Source organism: Eschscholzia californica, unplaced genomic scaffold, assembly GCF_041429995.1.
Source record: "Eschscholzia californica isolate CP2 unplaced genomic scaffold, dmEscCali1.0.p SCAF_4, whole genome shotgun sequence".
Lineage (NCBI taxonomy): Eukaryota > Viridiplantae > Streptophyta > Magnoliopsida > Ranunculales > Papaveraceae > Eschscholzia > Eschscholzia californica.
The window spans coordinates 27316441-27336927 of record NW_028238461.1 but is presented as its reverse complement, the minus strand read 5'-3'; the positions used below and the strand labels follow the sequence as shown (position 1 = coordinate 27336927).

The window sequence follows — 20487 nt, the reverse complement described above, 5'->3', positions numbered from 1 at the left end:
AATTGATCATACTCTTATGATTCGTGGTTGATGGATTGCATTAATGAATGTCAAATCTATCCTTTTGTCTCGAGTATCCAAAACTCTTTAGCTGATCTCGTTAACTAAAACCATTTACACGCGTAGACCTCTGCCTTAGGTCTACCCGCATTGTCCCAAGATAAAAGATGACACCCTGTTTTGACAGAACCACCAATCCATGATCGAGGGCTCAACGGGAGTCTTAGTCTGGGTAGGCCTTTTACTCAAAATTACTTTTAGAGACTTTTACGTTTTGTCAAATATGCGTTGTAGTGAACTATTCAGCCTAACTAACCATCCACGACAGAAAACGTAAATAAATAAGTAAATGCGCGCGAGAAAATAAATCAAGCACATATGGATCCTAGTATGGCCCCTAGTCCTAAAACATCTAATCTTCTTAGGACTTTTCTTGCTTTCGCCTTAGTTCGCTTGAATCGCCATCCTCGAACCTCCATTGAATTCTCCCACTCGAATCAGGATCCCATCCCTGGGTTTCTTTGATGGACTCATAGACCCTAAACTCTAATTACAAGACTCTAACGATTCGCAGATCGTATAAAACTTGAAAATAAATTATTACAGCTTGCACTCACTTGTGCTTAAAACAAGAATGAAAGAAACAACTCTCTATGGCCATACTAGTTTTCGTATTCACATCACATACATTCATATAATATTCAAGGCTATCAATTATATATGCATGATTATCCGGGAGATACTTTTGTCGACATCTCTATGTCAGATACAGAACTTAAGTCTATATTCGAAGAATTTGACTAATGGTGCGCTTCGGTTTTATCTTTAATGATTTCCAAAATCAATTTTAAGAAAAATTTTGTTTCGGCATTCGGAGGCCCGGGTCAATTTCGGAAAAAATTGGTTTGACATTTAATGAGTTCCAAAATCAACTTTAAGAAAAAAACCCGTTTTAAGCCTTCGGGTGCCCCGAAATAATTCCGACAAAATTTGGGTGGAACCGGGAGAAAAATCGAACTTTCGACGGAAAAACTTCCACTCGGATCAAGACCCAAAAATCTTACCCCGTAGCCCGAGACCTATGTCAGAATAGCAAGGACAAGCCTTGGAGAATGCCCGAGAATATATCAGCCCAAACTTGCTCTACCCCAGCTGCTCCAAACTTTTAGAATACTTTTAAAAACCTAAATTTAATTTTCAAACAATTCTAAAATCAACTCTTTTGGAAAACTTTTTAAAACCGAAATCAATCAAAATCAAATCTTTTGAAAACGCTTTTCAATTATCAACTTGAGTAACTTTAAATCACATTCAAAACCAAACAAATTGATGTCTAAAACACTTTTAGACTTATCTGTCTATTTAAACAAGCATAGATTAGTCTGAAGCTGAGCCAAAATTAGCTACGTGCAAGAGGCTCTCATGCCACTGTTAGGTTATGGTGTCTTCTAGTGTTGGTAGCAGAATCTAAGACATCTAATGCCTAACACTAGTATCCCCGTGATCTCATGCATAAGCTAATAATGAACTAAGAAGTTAGAGATTACCTTAATCGCTAGTTTTCCCTCGAACCTTTCCAATCGTTTGAGAAGACCAAGAGCTCCAATTGTAGCTTCTCTACTTGAGACACCAAGCAATCAACTTGATCTCCCACCTTGTTGTTAGCTAGAACTCCAATGGTGGTTAGATTGAAGAATATTTCTTCTTTGACTAGGTAGATTATTAGGAATTATCTCTCTTTCTTTCTCTACTTAATGTTGTAGAGCTACAAAACTTCTTGAAAATTTTCCACACCTGATTCAACTCTTAAGAGACATTATATATATCCCTAAGTTAGAGTCCAACCCTAATTAGGTTTCCCGAAAAGTCCCTTTTGAATAAGATTTAGGGTTTTCACAAAAATAGAAACTAGTTTCTATTTCTTGTGAAACCCTAATATGGCCGGCCAAAGTATGCCCTAAAAGAGCAGATTTGGTCGGCCCCTATAGGCTGGTCAGCCAAGCTTGGTCGAACCCTATAATAGACCCAAAAGCCCCTATTAGGTACCCGTCCCAAAATCCCTTTACTCGGGTCTTTTGTACTATCTTTGCCCAAACTTCTTTTAGGCCTTTTGGACATATTTATGGGCCTAACCCATTTATATATGTCTCATCCCTCTAATCATATCTTTCGATCAAGTCGACACTATTTGTTGTAACCCGATGTGGGATCCAGACGAAGTTAGCCGAGAATCGCATCGTGATTCGACGATCGTAGTTGGTTTCTAACTAAACACTACGATCCCTAAATCATCCGGACTTGGTGATCTTCTTCATCAATTACCCTATCCGACAAATTGCTCGAATTGCATCTTCTGTCGAAGGACATCTCCTTCATACGGTTCCCGGTCTTGTGACCGTATTATTTCTGGAAAACGAACCAGATATTTATGTCTTTGGGCCAAATATCCTTCTTTTCAAGATTTGACTTTTGTAGTTGAACTTTGTTTTCTTCAGCAATGTTTCGCGTATTTCTCCTCTCTTTCTGGTCATATAGATGTATTCACTTTATTTGGGTTTAATTTTCTTGTACCAATCATGTTCAATGACACTCGGTCTTCTTCTCTTTCTCAGTCTCTTTCAATCGTCCTCGGTGGCTTTTTGATGGCTGAGGATTAAGTTATTTCTTTCATTTTTACATCTGTCGCCAGTTACCAGTGGCGGACCCAGGAATTTTTGCTCCTGGAGCACATTTTAGTAATAGTAGATAAATGATGTAGACGCAGCGGAATAATAATATAAACTAAGAACAATTAAAGAAAACGATAAACTAAACTTAAATTCTTATTAACTTCAATTGATTTTCTCTTCAAGGTGAATAATAACATAGACTAGATCCCCTTTTATAAGATAATAAACCTTCCTAGATGGACTCAAACTAGTATTCCTAAAATAATAAACTACTTAAACATAGAAACTTTAAAATAAAGAAACATCAAATTAAAGTAACTTCTATTCTACTAAATAGACTACTATTAAGACTTAATAGGGTGTGGGCACGCGTGGACGTGGGCCCACACGCCTATGCGCCTGCATCAGCACCCCGTTCCCCAGAAGGTTCGTCCCGAACCGAATGTATGATGGAAGCTAGCTCGTCAGATCCCTTTGAAATCGGCAATAATGTGATAATCTTCCTCATCCATGGAAATTCATAAACGTTCAAACGACCTTTGTAAATAGCATCCACATCCGACTGCCAAGGACGTCCCAAAATAATATGGCAAAGATCCATATCGGTAACATCACAAGTAAGGTCAGATAAATAGAAAGAGCCAAAAGAGAGGGAAAAAGTACACATTCGATCAACACGGGTGCCAGTACCGGATTGAATCCAAGCAGTATTATAAGGGTGTGGTTTAGGAATAGTAGGAATACCCAAGTAAGCCACAAGTCTGGAAGAAATCAAATTTTCCACACACCCATTATCAATAACAATTGTACACACTTTGTTCAAAACCGTTCCACGTGTAACAAACAAGTTTTTCCGTTGAGAAAGATCATGTTCAAGAGGAGTAAAAAGTACCCGACGAGTTACTAACATAACACGGTCACCTGAATCCGGGTCTATATGGACATGGTCGGTCTCCTCATCCAAGTAATCCTGTTTTTCCACCAAATTTGCCTTACCGCGTAATGGGCAATTATTAGAATAGTGACCTGTCTCAAAGCAACGATAACACTTACCTGGAGGTTGTTTTTTGTAAGGATTTTCGGGAACAATCTTAGCTCCATCATCTGTTTGTTTCGAAAGATCAGTATCATTAGTAGGTTGTCGAATATAATTAGGACGATTGTAGTTTCCCCTAAAAATTGACCTAGAATCCGATTCAAAAGATCGAGCCACACTAATACATTCCGATACTAAAGAGAAAGGACGGAGGTTGACGAGATCCTTAATGTCCCCTCGAAGACCATCTTTAAATTTTTCCAATTTCATGGATTCAGTATCGGGTAGATTAAGCCGAATACTTAAACGCTGAAATTCGGAGGCGTATTCCTCAACTGAACGTCGTCCTTGACGACAACGAAGATATTCCAGACATAACTGATTTTCATAATCCGGAGGGAGGAAACGGGCCATCATAAGTGGCTTGAGTTCAGACCATGAAGATATGGGAGGAAGATTAGATAACCTTCGTTGTTCGGATTCTTGTTTCCACCATGTTAACGCTGTTTTTGAAAGATAACCAGTAACACATCTAACCTGTTCTTGTCCATAAACCTGCATAACATCAAAGAAGATTTCTATTCGAGCTATATAATCCACAAAGTTTTCAATGTTGATGGAACCGTCATAAGCCGGGACGTCCATACGAATACGGTACTTAGAAGAAGGTGGTGTGGAATCGTGATCATCCTCTAGGTTGTAGTCATCCGGATCATTATACTTGTGACGGGGACGAATATAATGGTGACGTTGTATTGAACCGTGATGATTCGGTTCTGTATAGGTTGGTCTATTTTTGAATCTAGTTGGTTCATAATAGTTAGATCGGTTGGGTGGACGAGCTTCATGGTGGTAAGGGTGGAACTCGGCCTCGAATTGATCTTCACGGTTTTGGTTATCGATGAATGGGTAACCCACGTCTCGGTTTGGATTAGTTTTGTTCGGGGCCGAATCGAGTAGACGGGTTCGGTTAGGGGTGTAGCTGTCCGTGAAATCACGAGTGGGATGGGTCACGGTGTCCGTATCGTGGTGATTGGATGGGTGGTGATAATCGGGTTGGTGTTGATGAGTTGGTGGTCCTCGGTTGGGTGTGAGATGTGGTGAGATGGCACGGGAGTGTTGACGAATTGGTGTATCCATGATAGGCCGGGTAGTTTCGGTTCGGTGGCTTTCGGGTTGGGTTTCGAGTTGGGTGGTGTTTGGGAAATAGTGTGGCTTCGGTGTTTGAAAAGGGTATGGTTGAGTGGTACTTGGGTTAGTAGTGGAATAATGGGAGAGTGAGTCGGGTTTGTTTGATGTAAGTTGATCATGGAAAGAGAAAGGTGGTGGTGTGGAGTGTATGTTAGGTTGACCAAGTATGGAATTTGAAGTTGGTGTTGTGGTTGGAAGTGATAATGAAGCTGGAATGTAAGTAGGAGAAGAAGTAGTAGTTGTAGAAGAGGGAGACTTACATATGCCTTCAAGTTGTTTGGATAGCTTCATGATTGACTCGTTGACTTGATCGAATTTTTCCATGGTTTCCTTCTTGAAAGTTTCGAAAGCCTCTTCCAAATTTGTTACCGAGGATAACTTCTTGTTGATGTTATCCCATTCGGAGGCAAAAGTTGGTGTCTTCTCTTTGATTGTTGGAGTAGGAACGGTAGAATTAACCATTGTGATTGGTTAAAAAAAAAATGGCTCTAGATACCACTTGATGTAGACGCAGCGGAATAATAATATAAACTAAGAACAATTAAAGAAAACGATAAACTAAACTTAAATTCTTATTAACTTCAATTGATTTTCTCTTCAAGGTGAATAATAACATAGACTAGATCCCCTTTTATAAGATAATAAACCTTCCTAGATGGACTCAAACTAGTATTCCTAAAATAATAAACTACTTAAACATAGAAACTTTAAAATAAAGAAACATCAAATTAAAGTAACTTCTATTCTACTAAATAGACTACTATTAAGACTTAATAGGGTGTGGGCACGCGTGGACGTGGGCCCACACGCCTATGCGCCTGCATCAATAAATATTTAAATGAACTGGAAAAAATTCGTAATATACATAGTTGACCACACCGAGTTTTTATTTTTTGAGACAACTAGATTATATATTTTTTCAATTTGTTCCAATATGAATATGAAGAATACTAATTCACCGAAAGAATGTGAAATAAAAATAAAAAACATAAAAAAAAAACTAAACAAAGTAAACAATGAAAATTTTATCAAATATCGTTAGTTGATTAAAAAGATGTGAGCGTGATGGAACAAAAAAAGTAAGTGTATGTTAAACTTCCATGAAATAAAAGTGGGCTCAAAGAGTTGAGTTTAGAATAAACATAAATCCATTGACGAAAAGAAACCTGCTATGGACCGAACTTGGATCTCCAGTCAACCCTGACTAACCTAAAATTAGTCGAAAGTAAATTTTCATTTGTCACATATATGTATTTGTAAACTACAACTCAAAGACATTTTTTAGTCCACATACTATCTCTCTATCATTATCCGAATATATATTTAAAATTTAAATTCAAAATAAGTTAATTTTAGACTTCCACATAAAAATAAATGAGATTTGCGTAAATTTTATTGATGATTGAATCATCGTAGAAATGCATGAAACTAACCATTTAATGTTTGTTTGTTTGTTATTAGATAAATAATAGAAGTCATAGATAATTTTCCGACAAAAATATAACATTAATAATAGCTTAGATGAAGTCTAATAAAATGGAAGTCAAAACTGAATTACCGAAAATGACCAAAAAAAGATCATGTCAAGAATAGATGACATAAATTGGAGCCAAAAGTTAAAATAGACAAAAATGGGGGCCAACAAGAAAGTAATTCAAGAAATGAGAGAAAAAGGCAAAAAAAAGAACACCACCTTTTGGATTCGAACTGGAGACTTTTAGAGTGCAAAACAAGATAAGTTACGGATGGGCTAACTTTCACTAAATTTACAATTCTCACTTATTAAACTTATGGTGCGTTTGGTTGTAGGATTCATGAATCCACGGATTCATGAGTCCTTGGGATTCATGATTCCACGGATTCATGAATCCAAATGGTTTCTTTTGATTTGTTTGGTAACCAATAAGAATTATAGGATTCTTGATTCCTTCATTTAAAATCCTTTGGTTTGTTTGTCTATTATACTTGGATTCTTATAAAATAAGATTTTAATTAAAATAATATCCTTCAAATTAATGAATAATATCCCCAAAACAAAATCTCATCCAAATATTGTCTCTAGGTAACTGAAATTTCATTAAACCTATTTTTTTCCGGCAACTGAAATTTCATGAAACTTATTTTTTTTCACGAAAATTTCAAAAATAGTTATTTCTTTCTACAAAATAATTATTTTAAAAATATATTTTTTTAAATCATTATTTTTTCGAAAATTATTATTTTTTTCAAAATCATTATTTTTTGCAAAAATCATTATTTTTTTCAAAAATCATTATTTTTTTTAAAAAATCATTATTTTTTTCAAAAATCATTACTTTTTTCAAAAATTATTATTTTTTCAAAATCATTATTTTTCAAAAAACATTATTCAAAAAATAGTTATTCCTTCTACAAAATAATTATTTTTCAAAAATAATTAAAAAATAGTGATTTTTGAAAAAAATAATGATTTTTGAAAAAAATAGTGATTTTTGAAAAAAAAATAAAGATTTTTGAAAAAATAATGATTTTTGGAAAAAAAAAAAGGATTTTTGGAAAAAAAGTGATTTTGAAAAAAATAATGATTTTTATTATTTTGTAGAAGGGAAATAAGTTTTTGTTGATTTTAAGTTTGAAATTTAGGTTTATTAATCCAAAATCCAAGTAAATCCTAGGGGGTAGGGTGGGATTTTGGTCCAATACAAATTTTGGAATTAGGAATCCTTAGGATTCAAGAGTCCTAGGATTCTTGGTAGCCAAACAGACCAAGGATTCATGATTCCGACCAAATCCCACTTTTGATAGGAATCCTACAACCAAACACATCATTAATATAGTTTCCTTCTTACTAGAGCTAGAGAACGGCACACCTCCGGCGTAGCACTTGAAACCCACCTTTGGGTCGTGGGGGCATGTGCCCCCACAAATCCCTTGGTGGGTCCACCCCCGTCTTCAAATGTCAATTAGAAAAAATTTTCGTAAGTGACAAAATAGAGATAATTTGAAAAAAAAAGTCCGTACAATAGATGTCTCTAAAATAAGTTTATTCCATAAACATGTCAGTCTTAAACAATAGAATAAAAAAGTTAAAATGTAAAGCTTTTTGTTGGTTTAGATTTTAGAGTCCGATGAGGTTGCACTTATTATAACTATTAACTACGTACTTCGTGCAAAACTTCACACATTTATCTCTCCAAACTTCCTTACACTTCTTTGTGAAAAATTCACATGGGTCTCGATATCTAAACTGTCCTAAAAATCTCAACGTGATCCACTCTCTTTCGCTATATACTAATTAAGTTTTCACTACGTTCTATAGGCGTAAGAAGGGTCGACCTAAAAATTTGGAAGGTCCCAAACAGAACTAAAATTGGCGGTTTGGGACATAAAGCAAAGTCTCCATAGAATATCAAGATTGACTTACGAGACATACTTATTTTTAGTTCAAAAATGTAGTAGATTGAGTTTTGCCCCCTAATCTTTGTCCTTCCATCACGGCTCATTCACGACCATTTAATATATTTTTTCTATCTTTCTTCACTCTTTCTCTTTTGCTTTAGTCATCAATGCTTTCAAGAACCTGGACGTGACCGAAGAAGGCCAAGAACATCAAGCGCACCAGACACATCTCACTTGGCGATGTTATCGAGCTAGCGAAGGTTATGAGTTCTAGATCAAAGAAATTAGCTGAAACAGTGACGGAGATCCTCGGGATTTGTGCTTCTGTTGGAAGTACGGTAGATGGAAAGGAACCCAGGATTTGCAATAAGAGATTGCTGATGGAAATGTTGAAATCCCTCAAGATTGAGATTTTGATGTGAGTTTTGTGTTTCTCACTCCACTCTTTCCTTTTGTTCGCATTTCTATTTTAATGATTTTGATTTCCTTTTTAGTGTAATATCTTTTTTCCTTATAGCCAAAGGGAGCGGTTTTTGTTAAAAATGTTGCTAGCCCCCCGTGGTAGAGATTGACCAAGGTCAATCTCTTTTGACCGCAAACATTTGGCACCTACTCAAATTTTTGTATACGGATCAACCCATCCAAAGTTCTAAACAACGGTTCGGACTCGGACCAGTCTGAGCCCTTTCTTTGGGGTTCGGACTGGTCCGAGACCAATGCGTGATTATAGTTCACGGGAGTATTTTATAATAGTGGTTTTGGATCAAGGTTCTTTCTCTCTCTAACGCCTCATCATAGATCGAAGTTTGTTTAAAATAAAAAAGTCTCCCATAATAGTTTTATTCTCTAAATAGTAATTAAGAAGAGATTTAGGAGATAATGTTTTTGACAATCTCATAATCTAGCTATTGTTATTTGCCTGTTCTCTGTTTTTATGAACTTTGATTGAATTGATATATGATTAGTATATATGGATTTGCTTGATATGTACTAGTTATACCCTTTCAAGGGAATGATCTTTATGGACCTTATGATCGAAATTTCTGATCATGCCTGACTATATGCTTGTTAAGTTGCATTTGGAAGATTTTTTTGCACAATAGCTAAGATGCAAAACCCTAGTTTGAAGTGAGAGATTTGATTTACAGACCCATTGTTATGGGTTGATGACGGAGAAAGTGCGAGTTTAAAAGAGAGCAACAGATTTAAACTCTAGATCGAGTGAAAAAGAAGAATACAGAGAGAAAAATGGCAGTGAGTGGTGATCGGAAATGGCAGTGTGGTTGGGAGTTGTGGAGGTGGAGGTGAAGGGAAGATGAAAATTAGGAGGCAAAATTCAATGAATGGAGTTTAGAAGAGGATTTGAACCCTTTACTTCTCCCACAAGATTTAAACTCTTAACCACTTAAATCATGTCATGAATTTGTTTAACTATAACTATAACTTAAAAAGTGATATGCAAAATTAGAAACCCGTGACCTTTAATAATGTTGGGGCCCAAGACGACCGCTTTGGTTGTTTTGGGCCTAGGTCGTCCCTGGGTGTAGTATATCTCTCTTGACTAACACTGTTGCAGTAGATCACATCTCAGTAAGGATAAGGTGTTTTCTATCCTTCTCTAAGTCTGCGCGTACTGTGGTATGTTTACTGACGTCACATTAGGTCAAGCTTGCAGGCAGATGTGGATGCACAGGGGTGCCAATTTTCTCACCTTCGGCAAAATGTTTTTAACTGTCATCCTCTCCCTCCTCTTGTGTTGTATTTTCAATGCAATGAATTTCACTGGTCACAACAATGTATGCTCTATTGTTTGTAAGCTTCCACAGTTTTAAACAATTTTATAATTCATGATGTCTATTACATGTTAGATTAATTTTTCTTGAAGATCTCCAAATTGAGAAATATATACCCATAACTTTGTCTAAGGCGCTTATAAAAGTATTTGTGCCTTACGAGCACAAGCTATACCCAAGCAAATATGTATGTACAGTAGCCAAGCGTGCATGAAAACAATTTTATACAGGTGAAAGAGAAGAGGGAGTTGAAATAGGACTTAGCTTTTGAGCCACTTGAAGGAGGTGCTCTATGTTGATATCTGGGTAGTGTTGAAGAAGCTTCAAGTTCTCTGCGAAATCACCATCCAATAACCTACTTCTCACGCACAGCAGCATTGCACAACAGACTCTCAAAAGCATTTCCTATATAAAACCCAACAACATATTTTCATTGCACAACATACGCTCCAAAATATATGTTAATGACCCTTTACAGTAATGTTTTCGATGCATATATGTTCAATGTGTCACATATGTAAAACCCAACAATATATTTCATTCGCAACTAGTTAAGAACCATTTATTCAAAAAGAACGTATTGTGTCACATGGAGACATGCACAGATATCAGTGTCCAACACCAGTTCAGTGTCATATGTAGCAACCCATAAATCAGAAAGAAAAAGTTGGCTTAGAAGTTAGGTCCTTTATTTCGGTCATGTATTTTTATTTTAACTTTCGGGTCAACAATGTTACATCATATACAAATGAGTGACCTAGATTGGTATTATACGGTCTTAAGATGATTTTGTGCAAGTACACCCACATACTAACAATATTCCATTTACCCTCTAACATGGGCAAGAGTATCAGTATTCTACAAGCATCTGAAAATATCTGATACCAGTATGTGAGCTACCTGAACACCTGCTGGATTGCTTAGCAGAGAATCCCATATTCTCATGATGGAAGTAAAGTTGAATTCCTGAGTTAGAAGCAGCGTAATCCACCTGAATGCATAGTACTGTGGATTAACCTGCAAAAATCGCAAGGTCAGGAAACGATAACTTTCATATCTTATGCTGATAAACATTGTCAAATTAACTACGTACGGGAGCACCAGTACCAACTAGGATGACATAAGGCCGGGTGCAGTTATTTACCTTGTTTGATATCATAAGATGCCTCCAACACTTTTCATCATTGTGTTTCAATAACTCAGTCAACCGGGAAAGAGTGGAGAGGATCCCTACTGAGCTATTATCTAATTGTTGACAGAAGTGATCTACCGAGTCACTCAAAACTCGAACAAAACAAGCAAAACTATCTGCCTCTGCATTAGACTGCAAATAGATCCGATATGGATAACCAGTCAGTAAGCACTACCAAGACCAGGTAGTACTAAATGTTTTTTCGTCAAGTGGACATAATTTAACTCGTAAAAAGAAATGGATTATAGCCAATTCTGCACAAGAAATGTTCATTATACGGAGGAGTTGAGAAATACTTGAACTATTGAGAGTGATATCTTGGCGATCTATGCTCAGCTGATGGAACACCCGTCTCAATTTAGGTACCAGCAAGGGCAACTGGCTTAGTTTCACATAGTACAACCTAGATACCAAATCCACCCAAAAGGCCTAGCTGATATGAAAGACAAGGTATTATGTCATAACCCAGGTCTGGAAGATATTTCTACGCAATGCGAACCTAAGTACCTTGGATTCCGTTTGACATAATCAACTCATCAACCAACTTAAGGTGATTCTAATGGCTGAAATCTACAAAAGAAAAATTCTGCATACCAGTTTCCCAAATAATTCAAATGAAATCACAAAGAAGTACGTTAAGAGTTTATTGTAATTTGAACCTCGGGGTGTAAGATTTTAGAACATTATTTAGTTTCTTACAGCATTTTGTTCATCTGAATCAGTGGTAAAGACGAAGTATAGAGGTGCTAAAACCTCATTCATCCCTTGCACGTAACCGATTGCAGGATTTAGTTTTGCGAATAAGAGAAGAATGTTCCTCATTGCTTGCTGTAATTCAAACACAAATGCAGACAAACATAAAATTCTTTTTCCCTGCAAGTAACGGAGTACGTAAACAGACAGAGATTGACAATAACTATTAGAACATTTATATCAACCGTTGGATGATCAAAATTTGCAAAAGAAAGTAGCCATTTGATATTGAATCTTGCATAATAACCTATTGTGGTAACTTCAAGGAATGAAGTTTCCGTCTCGGTGGAATTGGTAGGCATGAAAGTGGAAATATTTAGGTCATCTCGACTGAAATATTTTGAAATTTTCTTTCCTTGACAAGGCACTGCTAAGAGAAACTTAGTTAAAATTCGGTTTCGATGGAAATTTAGGCAGGCATGGAGATAGAAATATTTCGGTCACTTCGACCGAAATATTTTGAATTTAATTCCTTGCTCAGAATCCACGTCTATAAGTGTTACGATGAGAAAAAGGCTAACGGAAATCAGCCAACCGAACCATCCACAACACTTCCACCCCTCCCAAAAGTTCACCTTTCTCTTCCTCCATCTGCCACCACCAACCCGTCGACCTCCTTTTACCATCTCCATATCAGCAGCTACATTAAGACTTCGATCTGAAGACAATCCAAAGAAAGCGGTAGCCATGAACTCATCTGTCTCTCGTCACTAGTATTCTCCCTTATCCTTTCGTTTTGCAAACATTCATCATCTAATGGTTGATATAACATCCTTAATGAGATCAAGTAAAAAAGAGAACACGACGAATTGAGAACATCATACCCTATGTTTACGGCTAAGTGACGAGTCTCCGGAGAAAAACTTAATATCTGGATGTGTTCGCTGCAAATCTCGATCGATCTGCTCTGCTATCTCGGAGTCCTAGAGTACATATGTATATAACATATGGTGAAGCTGGCAATATCTCTGGAAAATCTCCATAGATGGTTAAGGAGAGAGAGATCACTTCATACCTTAAAATATTGGTGCCAAATGCTAGCCTTACCGATGCTCAAAGGATGATCTGTAGGAGATACCTCGTGCCTACTTAGCAGTATATCAGGCTCTTTAGAAAGCGAAGGTTCGTTCTTTCTTTCTGAAATTTCTTCTGTCTAAATAGAACTTTTATTTAGTGCATGTGAAACAATAAACATAAAATGAACATAACGTGTAGCATCAGAGAAACTAAAACAAAGGCATACAGTTAAATTAATATCTTACAGGATTCAAGAGCAGCTCCTTTTTCAGTGTAGCATATTTTAATCGATTATCAGCCAATTCTCTTTCCCATAAATCTCTTGAAGGAGACAAGTATCCCAGTAGCAGCTGCTTTGCTTTCAAGCATCAGCATATTAAACAAAACATCTTTATGCTTAAGTTATTGTTTTCTCATGCTTTGTGGTAAGTGCAAGTGCAAGTATTAAATTTGACCCTCTTCCAATGAAAACCTCCAAACTCACATTTTAATGCAGTAGATGCTAGTTTCAAAAGCTTTCTCAATAATGAAATCGTTGTTATCTGCTAACATGTTTATCACATTGAATATAATATCAGGAAAGGGTGTAAACACTAAACATAACTAGTAATGTAGCTAATCTAAATCATCTTTCACGTTTTGCCAAACTGAAAATGACGCTTCAATCTGAAATCAAATATTTGACCTTAAATTATTGTAAGTGTACACAGGACTGATATCTAACCTTCCATGTTGTAGCACGTAAACCTCCTCCACTTGGAAGACCAGAATTAGCTATATCTTGCAACTTGTCTATATTCATAACCTTCTGAGAAAGCTAATAATATAAAAACAACAAGATAATTTGAAAATGATCAGAACATTAATATTCCCAAACAAGCAAGTAAGAGTAACTTCTAAAATTTTTTCGACCAAGCAACAGATTTACTAAAAAGGCTAAGATCAAATTCAAAAAGAATGTCTCACTATCAAGCATTTTAAAATTTCGGCTATGGAAGAAGGGTTATCAGCCAAATCACGCTATGAGGCTCTTTCAAGGATTGACATCTCTTTGTCTGTAATTCCAGTCAAACGAATTTCGAAAGTAGAAGTAACTTAAAGGTGATTTTTTTTGTTTGGACAGCTTGTTTGAAGAGACAACTTAAATGTAGGGGGTCATTAAATTCGTTTTATACGAAAAGGAGGAAAAATCGGTTGACCATTTACTTCTACATTGTGAGGACAAAGGCATTATGGAACTTTTCTTTAATGAGACAAGGACCAAGTGGACGTCTCCACGATTGGTTAGTCCCTTAATGTGGTCATGGAGTAATACAATAGCCAAAGATTCGAAAGAATCTTGGTTTTTAGTATCTCATGAAATATATAATAAGCCAATGGGGAAGCTGAAAAAAATGCCAACTTTCGGAGGAGGAAGAGTCAACTTCGATAATATCAAACTTCAATAATGATACAAGTACATTGTGCACCCTTGTGTAGGTGTGCACTGCCTTGAATAGGATAAGGGATAATTTCGTTTTCTCCCACCCTTTCAAAGAGTTTAAATGGACGGAAATATCTCGTCCTATTAGCCACGTAGGACAGGCGGTGCACAAAAGTGTACATGGGGGTGTACTTCAAACATTTTTCATCAAACTTTCTATAACTTATGTTCTTTTGGGCCTAGAGAAAAATTTGGCAACTAGATTTTCCTTTAGGGATTTTATTTTAATTTTGGAGGCTATTTGAAACCTTGTGAAGCTCATAGCCTCCATAAGCTTGTAATTATCTTTATATTTGTTATATATAAAATTCATATTTTTCTTTGAAAATGAAAATGATAAGCATATTAATCAAAATTCATAAGAAAAACATTCTGAATGTTAACAGGTCATGAAACAAATCGAATCAAATCTAACCTCAAACTCCAAATCCGATCTTTTATCATCGGCAGCAATATTTTCACTAGAATACATCTCTTTAATAAATCCCTTATGGATTGTCACAGGAACTGATTCTACTTCATCAATGTCAGCATCTGTTTCGAATCCAGTTGAATGAAATGTCCATATATCTTCTTCCATCTCGAACATCAGATTTTCAAATCTACACTGTTTTTCATTCTCTTCGTAGTTCGTACCCAAGTTACCGAGTTTATTAGCTAAACCTCTCACTGGCAGCTTAATTTTTCCTTTCAGAAGAGTTAAAGAAAAGGGCTTCTTCTTCAGGGTAGCTTCCATGGAATGTCCCACAAGTAGAGAGAGAGAGAGAGATCAAAATTAGAGAAGTAGAGAGAGAGGTTCCATGGGGCGTTTTCTTGTAACTATCTTTTGCTCTTGCTGGAGAACAAGAATGGTAGTTAACGGTTTGAATGGTAGTTAAATATATGGGCCAATTTTATTGGCGCCCCAGAATTGGACTATTAGCGCCGCAGAATTTGGTGAATTGCTATTGGCGCCCAGGTGGTCAAACCGTTTGATCCAGATTCCAGACTTAGATGAAATACCGTCGGACTGGCAAAAATCAAGAATGGACATAGTATCTGATCAGTGCGTTAGAAGGTCACCAAAAATCTTTGCACGAACAGACGCCATCTCTGAAAAGGTGAAACCTATTTCGATCCCTCACCACAATTTCTCGATAATAAACCTTGGAAATGAACTTGAATGCGGAGTGACAATCACCACAAACACGCAAGTTCTTCACAATACGAATTGGTGTTCTTGGTGGTGAATTCAAGAGAGCGAAAGCAATAGCTATCTTCTCACTATGCCTATTCAATGTATCTTCCTTATCTTCTTCGTCAATATCAAGTAATACATCGGTGGTTGTAGGAACATATCCAGCTTTTTTAATCTCCCTACCCATCTCATCCAACATCTTATAGATCTCTTCATACCTATCATGTGTTCTATCTCCTGCAACAAACTCATAAATCTCATTATTCAGCTCAATCATGCTGCATCCTGGAACTTTTCTAATTCCCTTCTTCTCCATAACTTTTCTAATCTTAGATTTCTTCTCCCATCTGAACATCTTTGCATAAACATTCGATAACAAAACATAGTTCGACCCATGCATTGGCTCATCACCAATTAGCCTTTTGCTGATGCTCTCTCCAAGCTCAAGCTCGCCATGTGCTTTACAACCATTAATTAAAGATCGCCAAATCACAGGATTTGGGTCAATAGGCATCTCCTGAACAAACTCTAATGCCCTTTTTACTAGCCCAGCTCTGCTAAACATATCAACCATGCACCCATAGTGCTCCATCTTAGGCTGAATATCAAATTCATTCACCATGGAATCAAAATAACGACAACCTTCTTCAACCAATCCAGAGTGGCTACATGCGGACAACAATCCAATGAAGGCAACATCGTCGGGCTTCATTCCATCTCTCCTCATCTCATCAAAGAAATTAACTGCCTCCTCTCCTCGACCGTGCTTTGCCAGACCCGCAATGATAGAAGTCCAAGAAACTATTGTTTTGTCATTCATCTTCCGAAAAACTCTCACAGCTTCGTCAACATCACCACACTTAGAAAACATGTCTATAAGTGCATTACAAAGTTCATTCGTCATAGGAATACCTTCCTTCTCTACAAAAAATTGAACCCATTTCCCAAGCTCGAGTGCACCGGAATCAGCACATGCAGAAAGAACAGAAACCATCGTAATCTCGTCTGGTCTAACTCTTTGTAACTGCATATCCCTAAACAGCCCAACAGCTTCAGTATACCGACCTACCCGGACGTACCCACCAATCATTGCACTCCAAGAAACAGGACTTGATTTCGGCATTTCATCGAACAGTTGTCGAGCAAACTCAATTCCACCATCACAACAACAATAATTATGAATTGTAGTATTTTGGACATATAGGTCAGTATCAAATCCAAATTTTATAACAGACCCATGAATCTGTTTACCCAAATTCAACCCTGAAAGACCTGCAGAAGCTTTGAGCAAAAATGGGTAAGTAAATTTATTGGGTTTGATTGAGTACCAAAGCATAAGCTTATAAGAAGTAATGGCATTATGTTTGGTGTGATTAGTTTGAGCATAAGCTCGAATTATAGCATTGAAAAGGAATGTATCATATAGATGGGTATCTGCATCTTCTGAGAATATCATGGACGAAGCATAATCAATGGCCTTAATATCTGAAGAAACGGAAGAGAATTTGGTTAGAACAAATGGGTTATTACGGAGACCAGATTTAAGGAGATGGGCATGAATTTGAGTTAGTTTAGAGAGAGAATTGCAGGTTTGAAGAAGGGATAAGCAATTCTGTTCTGCTTCTCTACTATTATTGACCAGTGAGTAATGAGAGTAATGTAATGTGGTATTGGATTGAAAGAGAATACTATTGTTGAAGAAATGGATGATTTTGTTTTTATGGCAAAGAAACTGCATTTGTGGGGATGAAAATCAATTGGCAGAGAGTACTTCCTCCCGCTATTTTCAATTTTTGAAGAGGCGGGGAAAAGAATAGGTGCACAAAATATTCAAATTGGAAAGGCAGAGCAAGAGGGTGTTTGATTTTTGCCCTTATTCAACTGATTTTTCTTTTATTAAAGTGTAGGTTTTTATCTTTCAAAAAAAAAAAAAAAGGATTTTTGAGTCAACAGTCCAAAATCTGGAGGGTAAATCCAAAAAAAATCCACTCTTGCCCAAAAATTAGTTGCAGGTCCAAATGTCAGTTTTTTTTTTTATTCCCCTCTTGCCCTTGGACGGGACATGCTGACGTTTTCCTGAAAAAAAAAAATGTCTGGTAAATAAAATAATTTACTAGTACACGAAAAATTCAAAGTTTTAAAATTTTTTGAAAATTTGAAATTTTCAAACGAAATTTCAAATTCCCGCCCAACAAACCATCTTTTCCCGGTAAATAAAATAATTTCCCGTAGACAAAAAATTCCAATTTTCAAATTTTTTTGAAATTTTCAAACGAAATCTTTTTTTCGAAATTTTCAAAATTTTCAAACGAAATTTCAAATTCCCGGGCAAATTTTGAAATTTTTTTGAAAATTGTAAATTCCCGCCAGTAAAAGTGTCTAGTACAGAAAAAAATTTCCAGTAAATAAAATAATTTCCCGGTCACAAATTTTTTTTTTCGAAGTTTTGAAATTTTCAAACGAAATTTCAAATTCCCGCCCAAATTTTCAAATTTTTTTACGAAATTTCATATTCCCGCCCAGCAAAAATGTCTAGTACAGAAAAAAATTTCCAGTAAATAAAATAATTTCCTGAAAAAAATTTCGTTTCCCGGGAATTTTTCGGTGGCTGTTCCGTAATTTTCTGAACAGTACAGATTCTGATGGACGGGTTGTCAGATTATTTTTCAGAAAAAAAATTGTTTCCCGAGAATTTTCGATGGCAATTTTGTAATTTTCGATTGCATGAACGGTAAATACTTTATTTTCTAAGGGACCTTTACGTAATTTTGACCCCCAAACTGACACATTGGACCTCCCTTTCATTTTTAGGCAACTTTGGATGAAATTTTCATTTTGGCCCCCTTTTTGGACCAATGGCCCAACCACCTAAAAAAAAAGTGTTGGTTTTTATCAAGTGTTAGCGGGTAGTTTTAGGTGTTTTGCTTTTTCACTTCACAAGTGAAAATTATTTCTAAGTGGATGTAAAGTATGTACAAAAATGTAAGCTCAAATTTGAAATTTATTTTTTCGTACAAACTTGTTAAATTCTAAAAAAACATTTTTATCGACTCCTGTTATACCGATGACCAATATAATCATAACTAAAAAACAAAAACTTAAATAATTGATAAGTACGAAACCTTTTATGTATTTAGCGTCGATTATTTTTCTTCATCACCATCTTTTCACTCTTTCTCCTAAATTTTTTCTTTTGTCCACCTTCAAAAATCACAAGGTTTTAATGAGGCAATTATTCCAAGTGATAGTCATCCAAGGGGGAGGGTTATATGGTATGTGGTTGCCCATATAATCATTGGCTATGCAAAGGGATGTGGATGCCCATAAGATTATTGGTTTAGTATATGTTTTGGGTGCCTTTAAGATTATCTTCCTCTTGCCAAACTCATATCTATTGCAGCCCACCATTCCTATAATGGCACCTTGATGTGGTGTCATCTTGTGGTAGTTCCATATGAGAAGTGTCATTGCATGGGAGCTCCATATGCAATGTGTCATCTTGGTAGTGACAACACATCATGCAAGTGACAACACATGAGGTTATGTGTTTACAACTCCATATGCGAAGTGTCATCTTGGTGGTGACAACACACCATGCAAGTGACAACTCATAGGGTATGTGTCAACTTCCTATTACTTCTCCCACCCTATAAATAGATGTACTTGGTGTATTGTTTGTATGAGTTTTGTAAAAGATGAGTTGGTAAGAGATGGAAAAGGTTTGGAAAGAATTCATCTAATAAAGTTTGGTTCAAGTTTATCTCTTTTATTTTAGTATAGCTCATTACCTATATCTCTTCCCCATCTCTTAATTCCATTAAGTTGCATGCAAATATCGATACACATTGAAGCAAATAGACCGACAAATTTACAACACGTTATCAGCACGAGTCTCTAGTCAGCTGGAAGAAGTCGTTACTTTGCTCATTTGCCGAAGTCAACATCGGTGAAATATCGAACAAACTAAGCCGCTACTCCGTCTGGTGAAAGGTATAATATTTTCATTCATATTTTATAATGTCTAACCTTGCTAGACTTGAATTTGCAGCACTAGATATAACAGGTAAGAATTACATGGAATGGGCAGTCGAAGCTAGACTGACTCTAAAATACAAAAATCTCCTGAACACTATTGTTGAAGGGAATAATGAGGAGGAAATGTTACGGGCTCATGCTTTAAGCTTTTTGAGACGTCACATACATGATGACCTGAAGTCAGAGTATTTGTATGTGGAAGATCCCTTAGCTTTATGGAATATCTTAAAAGATAGATATGATCACCTGAAGATGGTCATACTTCCAAAAGCTCGAAATGATTTTATAAATCTTCCACTACAAGATTTTTCTTCCATTTCTGCTTATAATTCCAGCCTTTGTAAAATTGTTTCCAGACTAAAAGTGGGAGGAGATATTATCACTGATGAACAGATGATAGATAAAACTTTGAGTACGTTCCATGCCTCGGATATTGTCCTGCAGTCACAATACCGAGAGCGACGTTTCTCAAAATTCTCCCAGTTACTGACTTGTCTTTTGGTCAATGAACAGAATAACCAATTGTTATTATATAACCATGAATCTCGACCCACAGGGTCTGCACCTGTGCCTGGAGCACATGCGATATTGTCAAATGATCATGGTAGGAAACAAAATTACAAAGGGAAACGTGGTTCCGGAAGAAACCACCAACGTGGATCTCGCACGAACAAATGGGAGAGAAACAGGCAAACCCCTTACCACCGGAAGTGGGAAAAGGGAGAAAATTCAAAGAATTATGCAGCGAGAAAGCCTGATAAAG

The 20487-nt window shown here is 36.4% G+C and overlaps 1 protein-coding gene, 1 long non-coding RNA gene and 1 pseudogene across 3 annotated transcripts; 1 reads left to right on the top strand and 2 right to left on the bottom strand.

The window, feature by feature from the left end:
* Positions 1-8560: 8560 nt before the first annotated feature.
* LOC147543958 (uncharacterized) lies at positions 8561-10118 on the top strand. The gene is made up of 2 exons (XR_015223420.1): positions 8561-8692; positions 9950-10118. It is a non-coding gene; the product is annotated as an uncharacterized LOC147543958 (long non-coding RNA).
* LOC147543956 (uncharacterized) lies at positions 10081-17606 on the bottom strand. The gene is made up of 9 exons (XM_086634823.1): positions 14928-17606; positions 13754-13846; positions 13275-13379; positions 13028-13165; positions 12837-12935; positions 11959-12087; positions 11212-11391; positions 10968-11084; positions 10081-10472 (listed from the first exon to the last, which is right to left on the bottom strand). Exons 1-9 carry the CDS (start codon positions 15246-15248, stop codon positions 10290-10292), a joined length of 1365 nt encoding a protein of 454 aa, XP_086490949.1. The 5' UTR covers positions 15249-17606; the 3' UTR covers positions 10081-10289.
* LOC147543957 (pentatricopeptide repeat-containing protein At4g21065 pseudogene) lies at positions 15571-17427 on the bottom strand (annotated as a pseudogene). The gene has a single exon (XR_015223419.1). The product of XR_015223419.1 is annotated as a pentatricopeptide repeat-containing protein At4g21065 pseudogene (transcript).
* Positions 17607-20487: the final 2881 nt, after the last annotated feature.